At 41.4% G+C, this 23,126-nt stretch overlaps 1 protein-coding gene across 1 annotated transcript in view; it reads left to right on the forward strand.

Moving 5' to 3' along the window:
- DNAH6 (dynein axonemal heavy chain 6) overlaps window positions 1–23,126 on the forward strand; it is a 239,754-nt gene that overhangs the window by 93,582 nt on the left and 123,046 nt on the right. The window contains 8 exon segments of the mRNA XM_060237063.1: window positions 2,822–2,976; window positions 4,815–5,046; window positions 11,396–11,548; window positions 11,899–12,039; window positions 14,751–14,993; window positions 17,439–17,606; window positions 19,570–19,805; window positions 22,657–22,918. Coding sequence (XP_060093046.1) covers window positions 2,822–2,976; window positions 4,815–5,046; window positions 11,396–11,548; window positions 11,899–12,039; window positions 14,751–14,993; window positions 17,439–17,606; window positions 19,570–19,805; window positions 22,657–22,918 — 1,590 coding nt within the window.

A 23,126-nucleotide genomic window follows, 5' to 3' on the forward strand; every position in this document is an offset into this window, starting at 1 on the left:
GGAAGGCAATGGCCAACCACCCCATAAAAAGTCTGCCGTGAAAACGTTGTGAAAGCAGCGTCACCCCAGGGTCGAAAACGACTGGTGCTTGCACAGGGGACTACCTTTACCTTTAGTGCTGCAAGGATAACAGTCTTGTTGTGTTACCTGTGTTTAGGAATCACATGAAATGCTGGAAAGGGAGGACTTAACTCTTCTCTCCCTTACTGTAAATGGCCTGTCTGTAGAGATGTAAGCCCAGCTGGAGGAAAAGACCTGTACTTCTGTACTCCTGTCTTTTTCCCTACCAGAACTTAAAGGACCCTGGATTTCCAATCAAGGGAGAGTTATTCCCTCCTTCTTCCAAGATCCAGACTACACTTTCTTCCCCCTCACCTCACAGTTGAGGTTCACTGCTAAACTACGTATCCAAAGGTCAACCCATAAATCCCCAACATTCTGAATATTGGGCCCACAGAAATGGTTTGTTGGGTGCTGGTCTGTACAGTCTGTTTCCAAAGAGGTATTAACCGGGCAGCATAAGGAGTACTGCTTTGCCGTAATATATGAGTCTCCTTTCCTATGATGTCTGAGATTCTGAAAATTAGTCCCAAAGCCTTGTACATTGAGACCAGGGCTTTTTTCTTTCTTTCTGGGGAAACATGGTGGAACAGAGTTCCAGAACCTCTTCATGGAAACAGAACTCTCAAAAAAATGTCAAAAAGTTCATGAGGGGACACCTGCGTATTTCTTCTTCATTTTCCTCTTGAGAGTTCTCCTTTTCCAGAAAAAAATGCCCTGTCTGACACAGTTGAAAAGCAAAAAGAAAAAGATGGGAGGCACAAAATCAGGAAACAATGAGGACTAATCTTTAAAGTGCACAAGAAGCAGGGCAGATTACTGATACCCTATGAGTTTTGTGTCAAATATTCTTCCTGAGGGACAACAGAAAGAACCTGTTTGAGGCCGTCATGGGCAGCCTTCCCTCAGATATTTACTAAAACACTCAGTTGTCAATATTTCCAGAAAGAGCTTCTCTGCACCTGGCCAACTAGGATCTTTAACATTTGCATGAATAGTTTGGTATAATTAGCTAGACATTCCCAGAATAACTTAAGAGTAGGGTGTGAGGTTAGCTTTGGCAGCCCAGTACATTTCTTGGAAAGGAAGTGATTCTTTTGGATTCTGATGCCTCTAGTAAGGGGCTACAGTGCTTTCCAATTAGAAATGTCCATTAGACTCTGAAAAACTGTCACATTTAAGAGTAAAGCCCAAACCAACCCCAGAGCTGACGGATTAAATCAGTGTAGAAAGCAAACAGCTGGTCAGCAGATGGCCATGGCACAGGCATATGGAAAGACATGTTGATAAGATTTTCTTGCTTCTTTGCATTGGAATCTTTCCTGGAGCAGCCCCTCTGGCCTTGAGAGGTAAACTTCAGTAAAAATATTTGCCAGATATTTACCTCGATAAATGTGGTTTTTACATCCCATCTCCTCCAATTTAGCTTTGATGAAGAAACACTGTTCAATGGCAAGTCAGTACAATAATTAATGATAAAAAAGAGAATTAATGACATTAAAAGACAGCAGTTCTGTCTGTCATTCAGAAGGGGTGATAGCCAGCAACTTTCTGACTGGGAAGATTGCTTAGAAAAGCCGCCACTGGTGATCTCTAAACTATTTCATAAAAGAAAATCCAGCCCTTTCAAAAATATTTAAAAACTTGAGTCAGTTCCTAGGATTCCATCACATTCTAAAGTGGCCTGGAAAAAGAACCCAGCATGTGACTGTGTGGACCAGAAGCGACCGAACTTGCTTAACATAAGAGCCACATAGAATAAATGTCAGATGTTTGAGAGCTGCAGGATGTGAATGTCAGATGTTTGAGAACCGCAAGATAGGAGAAGTGATTTAAAGAGACAAATGCCCTCTCCCAGCTAACTGACAGGCAGTAGGGGCTTCAAAAGTTACACAATATGTGTGAAAGAGGCACATGTGGCTCTGGAGCCACAGTTTGGCCACTCTTGGTGTAGACTAAGCTAAGGGATGAGAAGGAAAGGCTGCACAGTGCTCTAACCAGAACAACATTGCTGTGGAGACAAAGCAACTACTATCACCTAATGCTGGGTGACTCAGCTTCCATGATCAAACAGTGTGACCCACTTGGGGTATCCTGCAGTATCCAGGATCTTTCTCCGCTTGCTGCCCATCCCAGTAATGCCATTTTGTTAACTCTGCATTAAGTCACTGCCCCTCATTGGTAGATAATTATTATTATAAAGTGATTATCCTGGAGCTGATGAATCTCACATTCAACAAACCTGAAAGAGGATTTTGACTTGTCTAAAAATTCAGTATATAGGATGGTCCCATGAATATGCAGCTGGGGAAGAAACAGAGGAAAGAGGGATCCACTGAGTCATATTCTGATCCTTTCTTACAAGTGATGCAAAGACTCCATGCAGAATACACATTTTTTTTTACATTACATGTAGTCTGCCTTTCTCACTGAGACCCCAAGTGGATTCTACAGTATGAGCCAATGCAATTGATAGAATGGGACACCTAATAAGCAGTGTAATAAGACTAAGATTACCGGAGTGTGAAACGAAGCATAAAGTAATAACACGCCTCTCCTGTATGTGCAGTTTCACCCAGGATGGAGAAGATTCATATTCCAAATGTTTAACCTGCCAATATATCTTAAGATCAGCAACAGTTCTTCCCCAGAAGGTTTTTAAAAAATGTCTGTAACTTAGAAAATAGCATGTTTTGGAACATTTATTTCCATTTCATTTTCATGATGTTCATATCACTTTTCCTTCCATGATTTCTTTCAGGTTGGCCTCGATAAAGCTGAGCGTGTGTATGAAGAGCTAACTGACATGAACAAGCTTACAAATGTTTTACAAGACTATCTGGATGATTATAATCTGTCAAGCTCTAAGGAGGTGAAGCTGGTATTTTTCCAAGATGCCATAGAGCATGTTTCAAGGTAAAATATCATTATGCTGCCATTAATTGAGTAGTAACATCAGTAAACCATTGTTAATTTTAGAGATGCATTAATTCATTAGAGATTTGCATTATCCAATGTACATTTTTACAGTCAGGCCGCGCTGTTGTGTTGCACAGTTTATGGGAGCGCAGATTTTAAGCTTCATATTTGGTGGCTGAATTCATATGCTTGCTATTAGATAATCTAGGTCCTGTGATGGAGGAATAGGTATCTGTCTCTATGCGCACACTCACACCTGTGATGTGCATACTCCTTGCAGAGGCCTACACCTGCTTGTGCTTCATATGGTACTCCCATATTGTCTCTCTGTACATAATGCGCCTCTGCATGGAGTGACATATTGCTTTAAATATGAGGGGCACATGCCTGTTCCTCTGACAAGGATTCATATAGCTGCCTTGGAATCATGCAAACTGAACCTTAGGGTCAAACTGTGCACTCCATGCAAGTGTATAACACAAAATTGACATTCCCCCCCCCACAAGGAAAACTGCTTCTAGAGGTGGTAAAAGGCACAGACAGCTTGAAAACGAGATTCCACAGATTCATGGAGTTTAGAAAGATTCAGTGGCCACTGTGCTGATGACTAAAAGGAATCTCCATGTTCAGAGGAAGTGAACTTCTAAATCCTATTGCCAAGAGGCAACATCGTGGGAAGGCTTCGACCTCTGTGCTGTTATTGGGCTTCCAGAGGAACTTGTCGGCCACTCTGTTAGATGCTGGACTAGGCAGACCACAGGTGTGATCCAGTGGGGCTCTTCTTGTGTTCTTCTGACCTGAGTAAAAATAAAGGAAGCAAGTCAGGGGGAACTTTTTATCTTTTCCCAGTTCCACAGCTGCTTTTTGTTTTGCAAATTTCCAAACACAAACTCTGTAGTGCATGTAGCTTATAGTTTGACTCTCAGAGTTAAGCAAAAGAAAACTGTTCATTGTTAAGAGCAGCTGCTGTTCCTCACCTGGAGACTACTCATGCAGCCCTTGGTATTAATGTGGATTGCCAGACTGGAAGGAGGGATATGAGCCACTGAATCTTTTGCAGTGTGTATGTCTGCACCACTTTTAACAAATTCCCTAATAAGAAGTAGAAAAAGAAGAGTTGGGTTTATACCCCACCTTCACTGGAAATCTCAGAGCAGCTTACATTCCCCAGACATCCTGTGAGGTAGGTGGGACTGAGAGAGCTTTGAGAGAACTGCTCATCAGAGAACAGCTCTGAGAGAACTATGACTGACCCAGGGTCATGCCAGCATCTGCATGTGGAGGAACGGGCTTGTCACATTGACTTTGCAAGTAAACAGAAACATTAAGAGGCAGGAGAAAGCAGTGAATAGCTTCCCCCGCCCCATGTACCAGTGCTTCTTTCCGTTGCTGTGACATTTTGATTCATGGTTTTAACCAGGGGTCATTTTGTAGAAAAATAGGTGGTGGAGCTCATTCAGGGGTTGTTATGCAGCTGCACATACTATTCCAGGGGTGGCCAATGGTAGCTCTCCAGATATTTTTTGCCTACAACTCCTATCTGCCGCAGCTGTATGGCCAATGGCAAAAAACATCTGGAGAGCTACCGTTGGCCACCCCTGCACTATTCAATGGACAAGGAGGTGGAACTCTCAGACGGAGAAGGTGGAACTCTCGGAAAGGTTCAGGAGCTGCACTCCTGTGAGCTCCCACTGAATCTGAGGCCTGGTTTTAACCATGAGCTGTCCTAATTCTTTTTTTCCTTGTAAACTGCATTGGAGTGATTATAGATGAAAGGCAGTCAATGAGCATAGGAAATAAATTAATAGTTTGATTTTTCTTTCTTTTCCCCATAGAATCGCTCGGATGATCCGCCAGGAAAGGGGGAATGCCTTGCTGGTTGGCGTTGGGGGCACGGGCAAGCAGTCCCTAACTCGGCTTGCCTCTCACATATGTGACTACAAGTGCTTTCAGATTGAACTGAGCCGTGGTTACAATTACGACAGTTTTCATGAAGACCTTAGGAAGCTATATAAAATGGCAGGGGTGGAAGACAAAGATATGGTTTTTCTTTTCACCGACACGCAGGTAGGTATCCATAGCTGAAATGAAAATGAAACTCATGTTGCTGTTAAATTGTTAATCTACATAATAAAATGCTGTGTGATTTATACTGCTTTTGTTTACACAACTAAAATGCTTCAGGAAAGCAGTCACACTTGGTTAAATAACTAAAATTCAAAAGGAGACCTTGCAACGGGAGATGGTTTATAGAAAAGCCGGTTAAACTTATTTATTTGTTTATTTAGGTTTATATCCTGCTCTGATCCCTTGGGCTCAGAAGAGTTTACAGTGGTTTTTCAAAAATGCATTGCTCTTCCCTATAAAAGGCTCACAATCTCAATAATATAATTTTACGATAATTTAGTACAATATGAATTTGGGGACTACAGCTCAATCCCAGGTGTGGCTGTGAAGGTGTCTCTGAAGCCCTGCCTAGGAGGTAGATGGGTCATCACCATCACCAACGTGCCCTCCTTTGCAGCAGAAGTACCTAACAGTCCATGGAATCCATCAGGAAAGATGCCACAGAACGGGATAGGCCTGGTGGGAAAAGAGCTCAGTCCTGGGTCTGGTGTCCTTGAAGATCTGCTCAGGAGGTAGTACAACTTTTGTAGTGCCCTTGAACATTTAGAACTGTGGTGTTTATTTCATTGTAGTTTTTTTATTTCGTTAATGTTGTTAGTTAGCGGGAGGGGGAGGTTTCATTCTGTTAGCCACCACTGTGCATATGGCAGAGACACATGAAATGTATGAACAGATGAGTCAGATGGTTGGTCCTTCTGAGCCCAGTGTTGTCCTCATTGTCACAGTTCTCCAAGGCTTTTCTTAATCCTGGTTCCTGAAATCCCTTTAAAAAAAAAAGAATGCAGATTGATGGAGATTAAAATTGGAACCTTCTGATTTGAAAGTATGGATTCCGCCACCGAGGAGTCAGTCCTCAAGGTGGTGACTAGGAGTAGGAGCATATGAATGCAACTCAGCAGCATCCACAAAGAGAATTCACACACCCCATCTCTGCTTGCAGCAGGACTGAGGGTATTCCATAGTAAAGATATTTTCAGGCAGAGGTCCCCAACCTTTTCGAGTCTACAGGCACTTTAGGGATTATTACAGCATGGTAGGTAAATCTACAAAATGGCTGCAGCAGGAGGTAGAGTCAAGCAAAAATGGCTACCATAGCTTACCTTTAGTCACACACTGAAGATCCGTGTGCTGTGAAGGTAGCTGCTGCCAAAGCAACATGTTTCTTTAACCCACACAAGCAATCACATTTCCATCGATCAGTCAGAAACTTTGCTGGGCAAAAACCCTGCTCAGTCCCTACCTACTTTCTAAAAGGATTTAGCAGATACCAGGAAAGGTGGCAGCAGGCACCATGGCTCCAACAAGCACCACGTTGGGGACCCCTGTGCTAGAAACTATAGTAAAATAAAACAGGAGCATAGGAACACCAAAATCCCAGCATAAGACTTCAAAAGTTAGGGATTGCTTTATTTTGCTGCTATAGACTAACCTGGCGGTCTCTGTAGATGTCCTAGATGCAAAGGTACCTTTCCAATGCAAAGGTAGAGGGAAAAACCCTTGAAACAATTATTTTTGGGTTCCTCTGGATAGGAGAGACTTGAAGTGTACTATTTCTTCATCAGGAGTTGGGTTGAGGTGGCAGTAGATGACACAGGATATTTAAAAACCATAGTGTCCTTCAAAGACAAGTTTCAAGAAGGTTGCCTGAGTGGCTTGGTAAAAATGCAGATGTTGGCATGTGTACTATATTTCCCCAAATTGACAATTTTTCAAAAGTAGTGACCTGTCTTAACTGGCCCATTCAATATGGAAATGTTTAAGAAATACACTGATTTGATAGGATAGTACAGTAAGGCTGTGATCACACACACCAAATAATGCACTTTCAATCCACTTTCCAACTGGATTTTACTGTGTGAACTTGCAAAATCCAGTTGGGAAAGTGCATTGAAAATATGTTGAAAGTGCATTATTTAGTGTGTGTGACCACAGCCTAAGCATAATGCACAAGGTGTCAGCTGCAGGATGGTTATTTCCCCCCTCCCCTTTTTTCCTCACCTATCTTAACTAGACATTATATCGGATTGCTGAAGCCCTGGTAAATGAACTAGACTAGAGGGTCCCCTGAACTCCCTTTCACGATCCTGATTAAAGGTGGGTTCTCAAAATGAGTAGTATTTAATTTTAGCCTGAGTTGGTAATTGTCACATATAGTGTTGAAACCAGCATCAATGTGAATAACTGCACTAGAAAGCAGTGTAAGAGAAAGGGGATATAACATTCTTTTGGGGCAAGCTCTCTACCCTCTAACACTGGTTTCAAAATGATGATTCCTGGGTTGAAAATACTGTGACTGAATCAGGTAGAATTTTAGTGATGAGTCCAGATGCTATTGAGCAGCTACTCCAATAGAGCTCATGCATAAAATCCAGTTTCTTAGAAGATAATTGCAACTGCCAGTAAGTATCCTACTTGTGGCTGACACTCGTTCTCTTTCCTGGATTAAAGTTTTTAGCATAAACATAGGATTTATCAGTGGGAGACAGGCTTACTCAGCGATAAGGCTATTGTTTGATAATTACCCCTATAACTCTTCTTCTCAATTGGCCCTCGACAGTCCAAGAATTGTTCATTCAGTTTAATCTTGCATCCTTTTGAAAGGAGAGCCCCCCCCCTCAATTCTATTTTCTCAGTTTTCCTGGATAAATAGATGGATATATTTTACAGCTATTCAGTGTTTTCAGAGAGCATGAGCAGCTCACCCTAATTACAGCAGAAGGAAAGATCATGATGAAATGTGCAATCACACTGTGCAGAGTCACACTCCATCCGAATAAGTTAATTATGTATGTTGAAGGGAATTGCATATAGCTACTATTGAATATAACAACTGAATAGTGAGATAAACATTAAAGATCAGGTTAAAATTAGTTGTCAGAATGTTCTGCAACAGTATAACAAACAGCACTGATACTTTCCCAGTGGAAAGAGCTTTTTAAAAAATATACTTGAGGTGCTTTCAGACATGCTAAACCAGGGGTGTCAAACGTGCGGCCCAGGGGCCAAATCAGGCCCCCGGAAAGCTCCTCCCATCAGGCCCCTGAGCAACTGGCTGTCCTCTGCTTCCTTCTCCGTCTCTCTTGCTTCCTTCTGCATCACAGCTTACTTTGCCAGGCTCGCTCAGTTGCACAGAGCAAAGCCTCTATTTTCTCCATTGGCTGAGGATCCTTCCCCTCCTGGCACCCTGGGGAAGGACAGAAAGAGCCAGAGCTTTCTTTGCCCAGCTCCCTGGTTCCCATGGGAGAGATACAAAGAAAGCAACTTTAAGACTGAGAGCTAATGTTTTAAGGGTTTTTTTTTTTTTTAAATCTTTGTGTTTGTCTGTGCCCTTTGTAAAAATTATATCTCTGTTATCTAATAGGTGCATATGCAGCCCAGACCGATATGGCCCAGCCCAACAAGGTCTCATTTATGTCAGATCCAGCCCTCAAAACAAATGAGTTCGACACCCCTGTGCAAAGCATTGCATCATTTGCAAGTGGATTTTGCCAGTTCACACAGTAAAATCCAGTCTCAAAGCACATTGAAAGTGGATTGAAAGTGCATTATTTAGTGTGTGAGAAAGATTACCTTGCTGCAGTGCTTAATCTTTTGACTTTTTCCAAGCTTTCTCTCATTTTACAGGCATCCTCAAATTTAACTTTTAAACTGGCATTTAGCAGACATTGCCATACTAGTTTTTGTTGACAGTTTGGGCTAGATGAAAGGCTGAACAATATGAGAAACTCTTTGAAATGTGTTGCAAATTGACGCTCCAGTCTGTAGACAAACGTGAAATGCTTTGTATCCGTTGTTACGATGGAGAAACATATAGTTGTATATTGCAGCATGTTTTCATTCACAGTAACTGGGGATGTGTATGCACAGATTCTTATCTAATTATTGGTGCTTATACCTTCTTGCAGTCAAGAGTTCAGAGTAGGTAAAAATGACATAAGCCTTCTACTCTATTCATAACACCAAAATATTGTACATTGAAGAAGATATTGGAGTTATATCCTGCCCTTTACTCTGAATCTCAAGGTCTCAGAGTGGTCACAATCTCCTTAACCTCCCCCCCCAACAAACACCCTGTGAGGTAGGTGAGGCTGAGAGACCTCTCACAGAAGCTGCCCTTTCAAGAACAGCTCTGTGAGAGCGATGGCTGGCTCAAGGCCATTCCAGCAGATGCAAGTGGGGAATCAAACCTGGTTCTCCCAGATAAGAATCAGCGCACTTAACCACTACACCAAACTATACAGACTGAGCATCTCCAGGGAAACAGAACCCCAGAATTGTGTGGCAGCCATTGAAAGTGTTTTCCTGAACCTGTCCTGATTTGGTACATAGATGATATACTTATGAGGGACTTCCCAGACCTTCCTTAAAGCTATGATAGAATATAGGCAGATATGCGGGGCCCAAGCCATTGAGAACATTGTCATAGTCATCAGCATCTTATTCAGAAATCAACCCAGGAGTCAGTGCAAACACTAGAGTGTTGATACGATGTGCTCTAACAACAGCCCCATCTCAAAGCAAATGGTAACTGTCTCAGCTAAGGTCATTGAATGGTCACCATTAAGGGCAGCCTTGTATAAAGCACATTACAATCATTTCACAGTCTCTAAGTCTGTATTTCTGGCAGCCCTCTTAAAAAGTGGGGCTGGACAAAGCACACGCTGCAACTTGCATCCCCAGGTTCAATGAATGCAGGATCATCCGGATATGGTGAGCCATATAATCATAAAATAGCTTTATAAATATTAAATTTTGTGATTGTATTTAAAAACCTTACAGGGTAAACTCCATGCCTAGGTTTTCCCCTGGTATTTTAATTTTTTGTGTGTAGAATTTAGTTTTTCTTTTGGCAGGGGAACATATTCTGTTATTGTGTCCTTCCTTCCTTCCTTCCTTCCTTCCTTCCTTCCTTCCTTGCTTGCTTGCTTGCTTGCTTGCTTGCTTGCTTGCTTGCTTGTAGTTTGAGTCCAGTGACACCTTTGACCAGCAAAGTTTTATTCAAGCATATTTCCTCAGATGCTTGCTGTCCTTAGCAAGTAAAAGTAACTTAGATTTCTGACCAGCAATGTCTCTGTCAGGGGACTTGAAACAGAAAAGTTACCACTCTGGGCATTTTCTCACTGGTTCTCAGTACCACCTCATACCCGCTTGTTTTCATGCCTGAATGTGATAAGTCTGTCTCAGGAGACTTAATTTTGCTGAATGTATGGATTGGTTCTGAATATTCTGACGATTTCACTGCAATATCTTTGCCAGTGTAATTCTGCTGCTTTCATAATTGTCCTGTGGTCATACTAACTAGGGCATTGATTTTGAAAAATAACCATTCTGTTTTGGTTTTAGTAGGTTTAGATGCTTTTTAACTTGTGTATGTTCTTTGCTGTGATCTCACTGCAAGCATAATGTGGGTTCTGTGTCTGTGCAAATATCTTTGGGAAATTTTTGGAAGCATGTGCAGTGTGTTGTAGTCCCTTGCTGGTGGTCTCTTGGTGTTAAAACAAAAAACCCCAAACAGACTTCATACACTTAGCTCAAGAAATATCTGAATTAAGCTCTTAAAACTCCATATGTCTGGCTGCACATATGACTGCTCTAAGAAATCAGTTAAAGGTAAGCAGTCTTTTTAAAACAATGCATTTTTCCACTGTTGAAGGCTAAAGGGCGGAACACAACTTCAGATCAAATAAATACATACAGGAGGGCTTTTGTAGCGGGAACTGCTTTGCATGTTAGGCCACACACTGGGAGGAAAAGCGGACATTAACTTGGGTTCTGTGCAGCACCAGTGAAGTCTCACTTTAAGACTATTTCCCTACCTTCCCTCCAACTTCAGCCTTGTTTGCCAGTGGACCTCCAGGAAGAATAAGCGAGAGGCAGAATAGGAGTTTGCAGCAAGAATGGTGGATTGGCAGGCATTGTCCCTCTTAGTACTCCATTGGGGTACTGCTGTTGTGCCCTCTGAACAGCATCTTGGTATCCAAGCCATTGAGTTTATTTTCATACTTCTGTTTTGGGGCATTCCAATTTTTCTTGTAATGTTGGATAGGAATAGAATTCTTATCTACTGCCTGCTAGCAGCCCACAACACCTTGTTTATATGTGATGATTAGGATTTGGAGCCAATGCTTATAAAATATGATCTTTATTTTAAAGTGACTAAATGTTCACTCATGAGGTATACTAGTAATTCACTCGTAAACTAGAAAAACAAGTAATTTTTTCTGATCGTGGTATTTTTAAATCACCCTAATTCTCTTTTGTGACAACTGTTATTTATAAAACTTTACAGATTGTTGTGGAGGAGTTTCTAGAAGATATAAACAATATTCTGAATTCTGGTGAGGTACCAAATCTGTTTGAGAAAGATGAACTGGAGTTTGTGATGGCAGCTACCAGACCCAAAGCAAAAGAAGCTGGTTTAGCAGAGGGTAATAGGGATGAGGTAATAGAAACATTTCAAGTATTGTTTTTAAGGTATAATTTGAATAATTTTTTACTGCAGACAGAACAACTGAAATTATGGTACGTGTTGTACATGTGTAATTACCGTCTCCGAAAGGAAGAGGAAATTACTTCTTTATGGTGGTTCTGTTCTTAGCCAATATCAGAGATTGATTCTAGGGGTGAGAGATGGAAATAGGCTATTAAGTCAAGGAGGTCCATTTCCTTACCAGCTAGTAATAATTTGTTACAGTTTATGAGTGTACTCGATTTTGCTTGTGCTAACAACCTCATTATTGCTTTGCTTTCTTCTTATACTGAAATTAATATTTGGGGATGGCCTTTTCTCAGGTATTTCGATATTTTATTAACCGTGTCCGCCAGAAGCTGCACATTGTTCTGTGCATGAGTCCTGTTGGAGATGCATTTCGAGCACGGTGCCGAATGTTTCCATCGCTTGTGAATTGCTGCACGATCGATTGGTTTGTTCAGGTACCTAGTTTCAATCAAAGAATCTTGTTAAGATGTCCCAGGAACACAGGATTTTTATTTAAGAACATGGGACTGGCTTTCTTCAGCTGTTTCCTTGTTAAGCTTGCGGTTATTTCCTTCATTTTCTAGTATAATGTGCAACCTCTATCTAACATAATTAAAATCTGACAGTTTTTTTGCTTGTCTTTCAATGGTCTTGGCCTCTTTGGCCACATTTTTTGAGCAGTCCTTCAGTTACTAGGTTCAGTAATATTTCTCTATTACATTTTAAACTATGTGTATGCTAGTCTATGGGTGGTTTCACACAAGAGATCTGGCCCAACCTAGCCCCACCACGCATTCTCATTAAAAGCTCACGATCACACGAGCACATCTGCCCTCTGAGCTGCACTTGTTCTCGCCCCATCTCCATATACCTCCTATCTGAATTAAAAAGCCACCTGGATTTCCCCAGTAGTTTCCTCCGAATCACATTTAGGTTGCATAATCGATGGCTATCTGAACGCCCGGACGTGAATCATAAGCAGAAGAGCTGTGCGATCGCACCAAGCTGTTTCCAGCACAGTTGGAGTATTTTCCTAACCTCTCTCCGTGGAGTGCTTGTGCACTTCTCTGCTTAAGCGCACAAACCTGGGGACTTTAAAAAAAAAAAACACCCTTTCCATGGCAGGTCCATGGTTGAGGTGCACTAGCAGTGTGAATAGACAACCACTGCCAGAATCCTGCTGCTTCAACAGCCAGCGTCTGATCCCTCTGAAGCGGATCAAACTCACGGGGTGTTTTGGTCAACTGGATATTTTTACGTCAATTTACCAGTGTGAAACCACCTTATCTGGATAGCCCAGGGTAGCCCAAACTTGTCAGATTGTGGAAGCAAAGCAGGTGTTGGCCTTGGTCAGTATTTGAATGGGAGACCACCAAGGAATTCCCAGAGGCAGGCAATGGCAAACCACCTCCGGCTGTCTTTTGCCTTGGCAACCCTGTGTGGTCTCCATAATTTGGCTGCAACAAAAGCAACCCCCCCCCCCCACTAGTCTTTGTTTTTGCTTTCCTTGAAATTCCTTGCGTGTTTCTCTTTTTAAATTCACACCCAAATTGCATTGTGAAGAGAAGCTTGGTGGCAACTTTAGGTCCAGGTTTTTGACAATTTTCCCACAGCATAAAAGCCTTTCTTGACCTGCCCTTTGAGCCCCCAGATTCCTTGCAGCTCATAAGAGGCAGAAACATCCTTAACTTAGTCAAAAATGTTATTTTATTTCTTTTGCTTTTCTTGAAATGCTGATTTTTTTCTTTCCTGAGCAACAGCAATTACCAAATTAGAATCAAAATGTCACCTTCCAGCTGATATAGCAGGTCCAAGTCTCAGCATGGGGGCTTTACGACTGGTTCAGTTCTCACCTTTCTGCTGAACTCACTTGTCATAGGCAAACCACTCTCAGTCTATCATCAGTAATGTAATTATAATAATGTTAACCTGCCTTACAGAGTGGTTAAAAAATAATGGTTGTCAAGTATTGTCAACACTATATAAATGACTGGAATGAGTTGTCATACCATATATGTGGTTGGCACTCTCTCATCTACCTTTTTTTGGGAAAGCTAACAACTGATTGGAATGGAAGAGGAAATATTTGAGTACATGCTGAGTCAAGTTCCTTTGGAACTATTAGAAAGTGTCTTGACATCAGCTCAAAACGTGCTTGCAACTGATGAATCTGTTGGTTGTACTTTTTCCTGCCAGCCTTCCTGCACTGAAAGGTTTCTTCCATTTTCCCAAAATATACATCCCTTTCCACCAACAACCCATTCCTGCTATTCCTGTTCCTTCTAGGGGATGTACATGGCCACAAGGAAGAAAGTACCTCTGCTACACTACAGTAAATTGTGTGAATGCCCTTCTTGCAGCTACATTACTTAGTGCTTTGTCAATGGGAGAAGCAACCACATAGGTCTTCAGCACTGAAAGAAAGGGCACATGGATTGCAGCTTACAACTAGAGAGCTATGGCGCTTCCTGCACTCAAGAAACAAGCAAAAAATCCTAACAAACCAACCAAACCAAATCTAATAGTAGAATGTAAGGTACTATTCTGGTTCTGTTATAACCAGGGCCAGTTCTAGATTTGGGGGGCCCTCAACAGAGAACTCGCAGAGCCCCTTCCTCTTCCCATCACCAGCCCCCCCCCCCCCCGCTCACACTTGCTTTCTCAACCCTCCCACTTGCCTACTCACAAGCCCGCCCCCCCCGCCTACACTCTCTTTTTTCAATAGCATTGGACAGTGTCCTGGGGACGCCACCTGCATGCCCTTCCCCATGATGCTGGGTTCATGTGAAGCTAGGATCATGGGTGGCAAACCATTTTCTAGTGAGTGGGCAAAAGGAAGGGTGCACAAGTGGGCAGCAGGAAAGGTGCCCGGGGTTGGAGGCAGTGGACCTCATCAGAAGTCCTTGGACTTGGCAGCTACGCAAGCTCAAGGTTTGCCAATGCTGGCCCTGGTTATAACAACACTGTGTTAAACAGTAGGCCAACTAGTCTTTTTCTTTAGTACAATACAGTCATTAAGGTAAAAGCTGTTAGTACTTCATAGTAAAGGCCTTCATAATCTGGGATTTAGGTTTATGTTAATTATGAATACAGAAATCAAATGTTGGTGGTGTTGAATACATGGGTGAGATTACCATTGAGGTTATCTTTTTCTCCTTTTTTCCAGTGGCCCAAAGAAGCTCTGTTTTCTGTAGCAAGGACTTTTTTTCTGCCCGTTGACCTTGGAAGCGACAAGATGAAAGAGAAACTTTCTATAATGTGCGTGGATATACACCTGAGTGTGACAGAGATGGCAGACCGATACTATGCTGAGCTCCGTCGGCGCTACTACACCACACCTACTTCCTATTTAGAGTTAATAAATCTTTATTTGTCCATGCTGAGTGAAAAAAGGAAACAGCTGGTTTCAGTAGGTTCAATTTTATTGCCAGAAATATAGCCTTATGTTTAGAATTCTGCCTAATTTCTCTGACAGTCTTCCTTTTCAAAACAACACATACGTTATTGAGTGTTGCTTATTTTTCTATTGATTGATTGAACACGTGCTTTCTTCAGTTGGATCTGTATTGTAGATGGCTTGGTGAGAAATGCATGAGCAACATATCTTGTTAATTCCCCTCATAAAACCACTCGGATTCGTAAGTCATCGATGCCACCCACACACGACAGAGGCTGCAGTGCAGTCCTTTTCCATGTGGTTATGTCTATTCAGCAACAACTGTTAAGATGAATTGCCATATTCTGGCTCTTGATGAAGAAACAGAATTATTCTAAAACCTGAAAGATTGAGCATTTGAGGATGAGAACGCAAACATTTGCTTTTCAAACTGAAGATGCCCCATGGAAGTTGCTAAGGAAATTAAGCAGATGCCTTAAATACCAGTCCTATTTATTTAGAGTTGCCAGATGAAAGGAGAGACAAGGGAGCATAGTCCAAAAATAATACCTTCACTTTAAGGTAAAGACAAAGCCAGCAGTGTGGGGGCAGGCGGGCTGTTCAGTGTATTGCATAAGTCGCTGTATATATCACTGCCTTCTGGGCAGAAGCTGTGAATGGATGCTCGGTGCAATGAGATCCTGGCAGTGAGGAAGTAAGTTCATACCTTTGAGGCTAAGGTTGCTAAACTGAAGAAGATGAGAGATGCAGGGAGTGCTGTGTCGATTAGACTTTTCTTGGACTTGCTGTAGGCATCCCACTTTCAGGCAGAGGCAGCCCTGCCACTAAGCAAATTAGGCAATTGTCCAGGGCGCCAGCCTGAATTGGGCACCCCCATGTGGCTTGGTGATGTTATCAGTACGGGGGGGGGGGGGCAGCAGCCTTGCCTAGGGTGCCAGACAATCAAGGGCTGACCCTGCTTCCAGGTCCTCTGTTATCAAGCAAAATGAAGGTCTCAAGATAGAATGGTGTCATAATCACTACAAGGGACCCATTCCTGCTGTGAACTGGTACACTCTAAAGACTGTGTTCTTGGAAGTGGGAGATTTGGCAGTGGGTGCCTTGATAGTGGGAGATTTGATCCTCAGGAATGTCAAAAGATGCATCCGACAGGACTGCATGGTGACTTGCCTACTTGGGGCAAAGGTAGCAATTTTTTTTACTGTAGGTAAATGCAAAGGAAGATCTGGTATCTGTGGTGCACTGTGGCACCAATAAAGTTGGGAAGTGTAGTTTTCTTGTCTTAGGAGAAAATTGTAGGTTGCTTAAGCAAGATGACATCCAGACTTCTAAGGGAGCAAGTGACCAAAACACAGATCAGAATTGAATTTAGAGCCTGTTCTGAGGTCATGATGGTCAAGCTAAAAAAATTACTTCTCTGCTGTAAATGCAATGACCCAGAGCTGTCCTGCAGAATTGTTGTGAGTAGAGAAAGTCTGCTTAGTATAGGTTGTCAGTGTGATTTAACTGAGCTCAGGACTATCCTCTGTGACTAAGGACTTTGTGGATAAAATTGTTCGTATCCCATCCATCGTGGACTTTTTAAACAGTCCTAATATCAGATATTATACCCATAGCTTCCTGCTTTGTTGCCTTTGCTTGGCTGAGTTTCAGCTATAACAGTCTGGGTCCAGAATATCTGAGTATTATCAGAAGACATCCTAGGGGTGCTTCTGCTGTCCCGGATTAGACAGGTGGCAAGAGGATATAGCTACTTTTGGGTGGTGGCAGTACACCTTTGGAAGGCCTCCTCTTCTCTGGATGTCTGGCTACACTGCTGTTGTTTGAGCCACAAGTTTCTCAGTTTTTCCTGATTTGAAGTCTCATGCATCTTTTGGAATGCTATATGTGAGAAAGGATATAATTAAATAGTAAGTCAAATTATGTTAGGAACACTAGAAGTACAATGCAAGGAGTGCTTAGCATTAGCTGTTTTTGTCTATTAGCCCAGATCCAATTCTTGTACCAGGCAGCTACTCAAATGTAACAGTTTGTGGTCCCAGATAATGGGAATGCAGGCCTCCAACCAGTTTGGTGTGGCCCAGGTTAGTATTGTAGTGTAGATAGGGGATGTCTATCCAGCGGGATGAGTTTTGTTCCACTGGAAATGAGAATCTGTTGGCGCAACATAGGGAAAGGCTTCTTCCTCTTGCTTCTCTCTCTTTACTGCAAGATAGGAAAAGGGCTGCATTTTGCCCACATTGTTCACTAATTCACTGGCAGCTGCCAGAACAAGAGCAGGGCAGGAAAAATTCACGTTGTAGAGCCCAGCCCAGTGTTACTGTTGCACAGTGCTCTGCACTTTTTTTTTTTAAATTCCATCAGCCCTTCTCGTGCTTCTAATATGGTAATACTCATTTGAAGTTTTGAAAGAAGTCATCAATATATTGTTAATCCGTAATGTTTACTGTGTTTCAGGCTCGGGATCGTGTGAAGAATGGCTTAACCAAGTTGTTAGAGACAAACGAGCTCGTCGACAAAATGAAATTAGATCTCTCAGCTTTAGAGCCAGTTCTGAAGGAGAAATCAATAGACGTTGAAGCTTTGATGGAAAAATTAGCAGTGGATCAAGAAAATGCAGATCAGGTATAAATTATGACCTGTTAAAATGTATTATATTGTTTTAAAAATATATGTGCAGTCTGCTCCCATCCAAGCCCTGAGCAGACTGAAATCTGTTTATTTGAAACATTGTCCCAGTATAGTACAGAGCTATACACTGTGATACTCTAGGCAAGAAATATGTTTATTATTCTCCTCCTCAGCTCTTGAGTGCCTTATTTTTACTGCATTTGAAAAAAAACAACACAAGATGATACATTTGCACTCTAGGATCTGTAAATCTTTATTTATTCATGCTATATATAATAAATCGAACAACTTTCTTCCTTCTAATTCTAATAAAGGCTTTTTAATGTTAAGAATGACTGAAATGGACAAACATCAGGAAATTAAATTGTACATCAACACTGTATGGACCAGAATTAAATAGTGTTACAGTAGGTGGCAACCCAGGAATGATAACCCTGGGGCTCCCTTATCCCCACAACAAGTTCAGGGGGTGGGGGTGGAGAGAATTTTCAGTCTGAAGCGAGAAGGGGAGGCAAGCAAGACCTATATCCTTTCTTTCCACAGAAGTCCTCTGTGGGATCCAAACCACTGGTCTGGAATTCCCAACAGACCTGTAACATGTGGTGGAAGTTGCATAATTCACTCTGTGACCATAAAAGTCTGTTGAAAGCTGATCCAATACATTTAATATATAAAGCTAACTTATACATAGTCAGTGTTACCATGTACATTTGAGGAGACACGTGTACACTGGATTTGTGCCTGTATGAATGAGATCCCTTTCCTTCTAGGGTCCAGATTCACTGTGGGAAGAATTGTGAGACAGAATCTCTTTTCTGCCACTTCTTGCGCTTGTTTAAGGAGGCTGCAGGGTTAGGTTTTAACCAGCTGTCTAAGGCCCAACTTGACTACCATTTTAAAGTTAAAAAAAAAACGCTGTGAGGACCCAATCCTTATTGGACCTCCAGCACAGCCCTCTTGTTCTCCCCTCCTGCACATTTTCAAATGCTGAAAAAGCTGTAGGAGGGGAGACACCCAAAGTGGTTTGCTGTCCTCCCCCATGTTATTCTCACAAGAACCCTGTGAGGTAGGTTAGACTGAGAGAGTGTTACTGGCCCAAAGTCACCGACAGTGAGTTTCCATGGCAGAACAGAAATTTGAACTTGGATTTCTCATATCCCTGTCGAACACTATAACCACTAAGCCACACTGGTTTCAAGTTAAGGGATGTGGACAGCACAGATCCTCTCTTTTAGGGAAGGCAGAGCCCAAACATCAAGGTAGGACAATAACATTCCATGGCCAAGGTTGCAAGCTATTTCATGATTAAAATTCAACCACACAAAGTGGTCTGCTCATGCTTATTCTCCTGTTCAACCTGCCTCTTTTTATCTTGCAAATGCCTTTTGGAACAATTTTTGAGCAAGAGTTATGGGGACCTCCTTGGGAAAGTTGGGCACAAGACAAGTGGGGTGGTTCCAAACCAAAGAGGTAGAGATTGAGCCCAGAAAACAAAAGCGTGGTGGTCTTGGCAACATCAGATTACTGATCCATTTAGCTCAGTTTTGCCAGCAATGTAGAAAGTTTCAAGTAACTGAAAATGTCATGGATTAAAACAGAGACTTTATGCTTGCAAAGCACATACTCTTGTCACTTAGCAAAAGCTCTTTTTCTTTGATGAAAGGCACCTGAGATATTGCATTTTTATAAACTAGCAATGTAGCCAGAAGTGTTGTTTGCTCTAGCACGAGGAAAACCTTTTCATTTCTGTGCATCCTTTAGCTTCACCGGCATCTTAAAAAAAAAATTGCCTCATTTTTCACAGTCCTACAGCACACCGCTTGAGAATACTGTATGTTTCTGTTTCATTTCTTCACACATTGAACCAAACAAGTAGCAAAGATGGAAAATCAGCATGTGAACTTCAGCACTTTATTCACTTTTGGAAACTCATGTTGGCCAATTAATTTGCTTTCAGGTTCGTCGTGTTGTTCAAGAAGATGAAGCTATTGCGAAAGTAAAAGCAGAGGAAACTCAGGCAATAGCTGATGATGCTCAGCGTGATTTGGATGAGGCTCTCCCTGCTTTAGAAGCTGCCAACAAAGCTCTCGATTCTTTAGACAAAGCAGACATTTCTGAAATCAGAGTTTTCACTAAACCCCCCGACCTAGTCATGACTGTGATGGAAGCTATCTGTATTCTTCTTAATGCAAAGTAAGTCAGATATACCGCATGATTCAATGTCAGATTATATTTTGGGATTCCGTTTTGGTTTGGTGTGAAGTGACACCCATTTCCTAAAGCAATTTTCAACAGAAGAGTTATTGCTCTCTCACTCTCCTGAAATGTTTGTTATGCTCTGCATTTCCCCACCTCACAAGCTAGTGGAGCAGAGGTGGAAAAAGTTTAGGATATGATGACCCATTTTGTCTAAACATTATAGGTGAGAGGATGAGAAAGAAATACAGAGCCATGGTTCTGGCAGCAACTGCACATTCTTCATAACTCCTACTTCTGGCCTCAACGCCAGAGCTGCTACCAAAAGTTATAAAGTGAATTTGCATAAATATATATGTATGTGTGTGTGTTACTCCATTCCTAGTTCAGAAGGAAAAGGGAAGAAAAATTAAGGGTTGAATTTAATCGAGCATGACAAGCTATGATTGTGGATTTGATGTATGGGAATAGTCAAAAATCCCCAATAGTAAAACATGTCTCTTTTTACATTCTTGGGACAGATTCTGACTGTTTCTTCCAAATAAGCTAATGATTATGCAGTTTGATGATGAAGAGGTATGCTTCAGGCAAAGTCAGCTACTAACATCCCAAAGGAATTTAAGGATGCATTTCATCAATTACATGTTATCAGAAAGCAAATGAATGTCACAGAGAACATTAGTGCAGTATTTTAAAAGGATAAACCCACTCATTTTTTATAGCTAAGTAAGGCAGAATTAACATTTTTAACCTTTTAAAGTACTGCTGTCTTGGCTCTTTTAAAGCAAAATGTGCTGCGGTTAAAACCTAACCGCATTTACAGAGGTGTGATCCCACTGATTTCCTTGTCACATGTGTTCAGGTTAGCAGTTCCAATTCTGTGAGCTTTTTTTAAACTGAGAGAACATGCATGAGATGGGAAGAAGTCTTTACCACAGCAGCACACTATTACAGCCATCTGATATTATAGTTGTATTGTGAGAGTACCTAGAATGTCACACGAGTGGCACAACATCACTCAGTGGTCTTGTGAACGGAGTAACTACTAATCATTATGGCAGCATGCAAAGCAGTTGCATGCCACAGAAATAGTTGGAACATAGAGTAGGAGGATCTGGAAGCTTTATGGAGACATGTCTCATTGGAGATCCTCCTGTGGACCTTTCAGGCTTCGAGTTTGGCACAGATCTACATATCTTCTGATAAAGCAAAACAGTGTGGAAGAAGTAGCCTGCTCAGCTGACCAAACACATGCAGGTCTCTGAGTCCATTTGTACATAACTGACTGCATGTTGTACAGCTAAGGTTGTCTATTTATTTATTTTATTTTATTGATTTGATTTATATTTCCGCCTTCCCCACAGAAGGCAGGCTCAGGGCAGCTCACAGGTTAAGGGTCACAGGATCAAATTAATGTGGCCATACAAAATTAAAAACATAAAACATCAAAAACAATTACTAAAACCATGTGCTAATATCATGATTTCAGACAGCGATTAAATTCTTATGGTGGTGAGTAGCTAAATGATCAGTCTGTTGGGGAAGGCTATTAGTGTGTAAAGTTACATTATCTGATATTAAAGTGTAGTTACCGTGTCTAAATGACCTGCTGTATGTGTATCTGATAGAGTACATGCTCCTATATGTATCTCCCCAGGCACCAAGATCAGCTGCGGGGGGAGGCTTCCTCCATGTTCCTTCTTTTATTGTGGAAAGAGCTGTAGAAGCACAGTATAGTGTCTTTTCAGTTGTGTCACCCACCTTTTGGAACTTCCTGCCAAAGGAAGATACAGTTTGGCTCCAAGTTCATAAAACTTCTGTCACTAAAAATAATTTATGTTCTAGGGGCACTTCTGGGTCTTTATTGATAGCTATTAACTTTCATTAGCCTTATTAGTACCGATTTTTTTTAAAAAAACCCTCACTTTGGGTGACTCATAGATGTGATCAATAATCCTATCATTGGCCTGTATGGAGTACAGAGTGGAATGTAACAGTTTATACTGGATCCTATAGTTCAAACAGCTTTTTAAAATAACTTTTTTTCAAAGTCACTTATAAGGAAACACTAAAAATAATACTTATTTGGTATAAATGTACCTTATAAAAATTGAACTTGTTAATGATGGCATTTGCCTTCTTCTGAGATCATAAATGAGCTTCAGGCTTATTGTGAATTTTCCAATTGCTATTTCTAATCTAGGAATAAATTATATCTCATGCACAAACCACATGCATAGCATGTCTTCAGCAGCCTTTTCATGTACTTTTAACGAGCTGCCACAAATTTGGATGAGAGATGGTCTCCTCTATGTAACTTCAAAAGCCTAAACCAAAAAGGTAATTCCTGTGCTGGTTAACAGAAAAACAAAGGTCAAACTGTTTTGTCTAAGAGACTGCCTGAAGATAATTAAATTATATACTTATACCTGTGGCGACTTGACTAGAATTTCAATAGTAGTGACCCGGAGGGCCCAGTCTTCTAGAGGAATAGCAGCTTTGGCAGCCTGTTGTGCAAATGTCTTTATGGATTAAGTGAAATCCATAGAGGTGTCACTTGAAGTTCAATTCACATTACCACAAAGCATTAGCTGAAGCGTGAGGCATCAAAGCTCCATTTCCTTTGTGAACCATACTCCATCTTCTTCCTAAGACCTATCTTGTTGATTTCCTCTCTTCTCCATGCTGGAATTAATTATGTATAATGCAGAAATGTAACTGTCGAGTTGGTCTTTTATCGAGCACAAATTTAATCCTAGCCAAGTACGTATGAAATTATGCTGGGCGATAAATTCTCTGAGGCAGAAACAGTATTTCTAACATGTGCCAGTTTCTTTCAATCTTTCAGACCTGACTGGGCAACAGCAAAACAGCTTCTTGGAGACTCCAATTTCCTGAAAAAGCTTTTAGAATACGATAAAGAAAACATTAAGAGTCAAATATTGCAAAAACTTCAGAAATATATCAACAACGTTGATTTTGTGCCGGAAAAAGTAGAGAAAGTGTCAAAGGCATGCAAATCTATGTGCATGTGGGTGAGAGCTATGGATTTGTACTCTAGAGTCCTCAAGGTTGTGGAGCCAAAGAGGCAGAAGTTGAATGCTGCACAGGTAGTTTGTTAGTTGCACAAAGGGATTTATCTATTTCTTGTTAATTATTGAATGGGAAAAGAATGTTTTTCAACTGAGACTCCCCGCCCACTCAATTTTACCTGTTTTGCTAATGAGATCAACTTTCAGGTATACAATTAATTCTCCAGTGGCTTTCCCTTTAATAACATGGTGATCTAGAGCAATTATCGGATAATGATACATAACC

This window comes from Heteronotia binoei, chromosome 4 (genome assembly GCF_032191835.1).
Source record: "Heteronotia binoei isolate CCM8104 ecotype False Entrance Well chromosome 4, APGP_CSIRO_Hbin_v1, whole genome shotgun sequence".
NCBI lineage: Eukaryota > Metazoa > Chordata > Lepidosauria > Squamata > Gekkonidae > Heteronotia > Heteronotia binoei.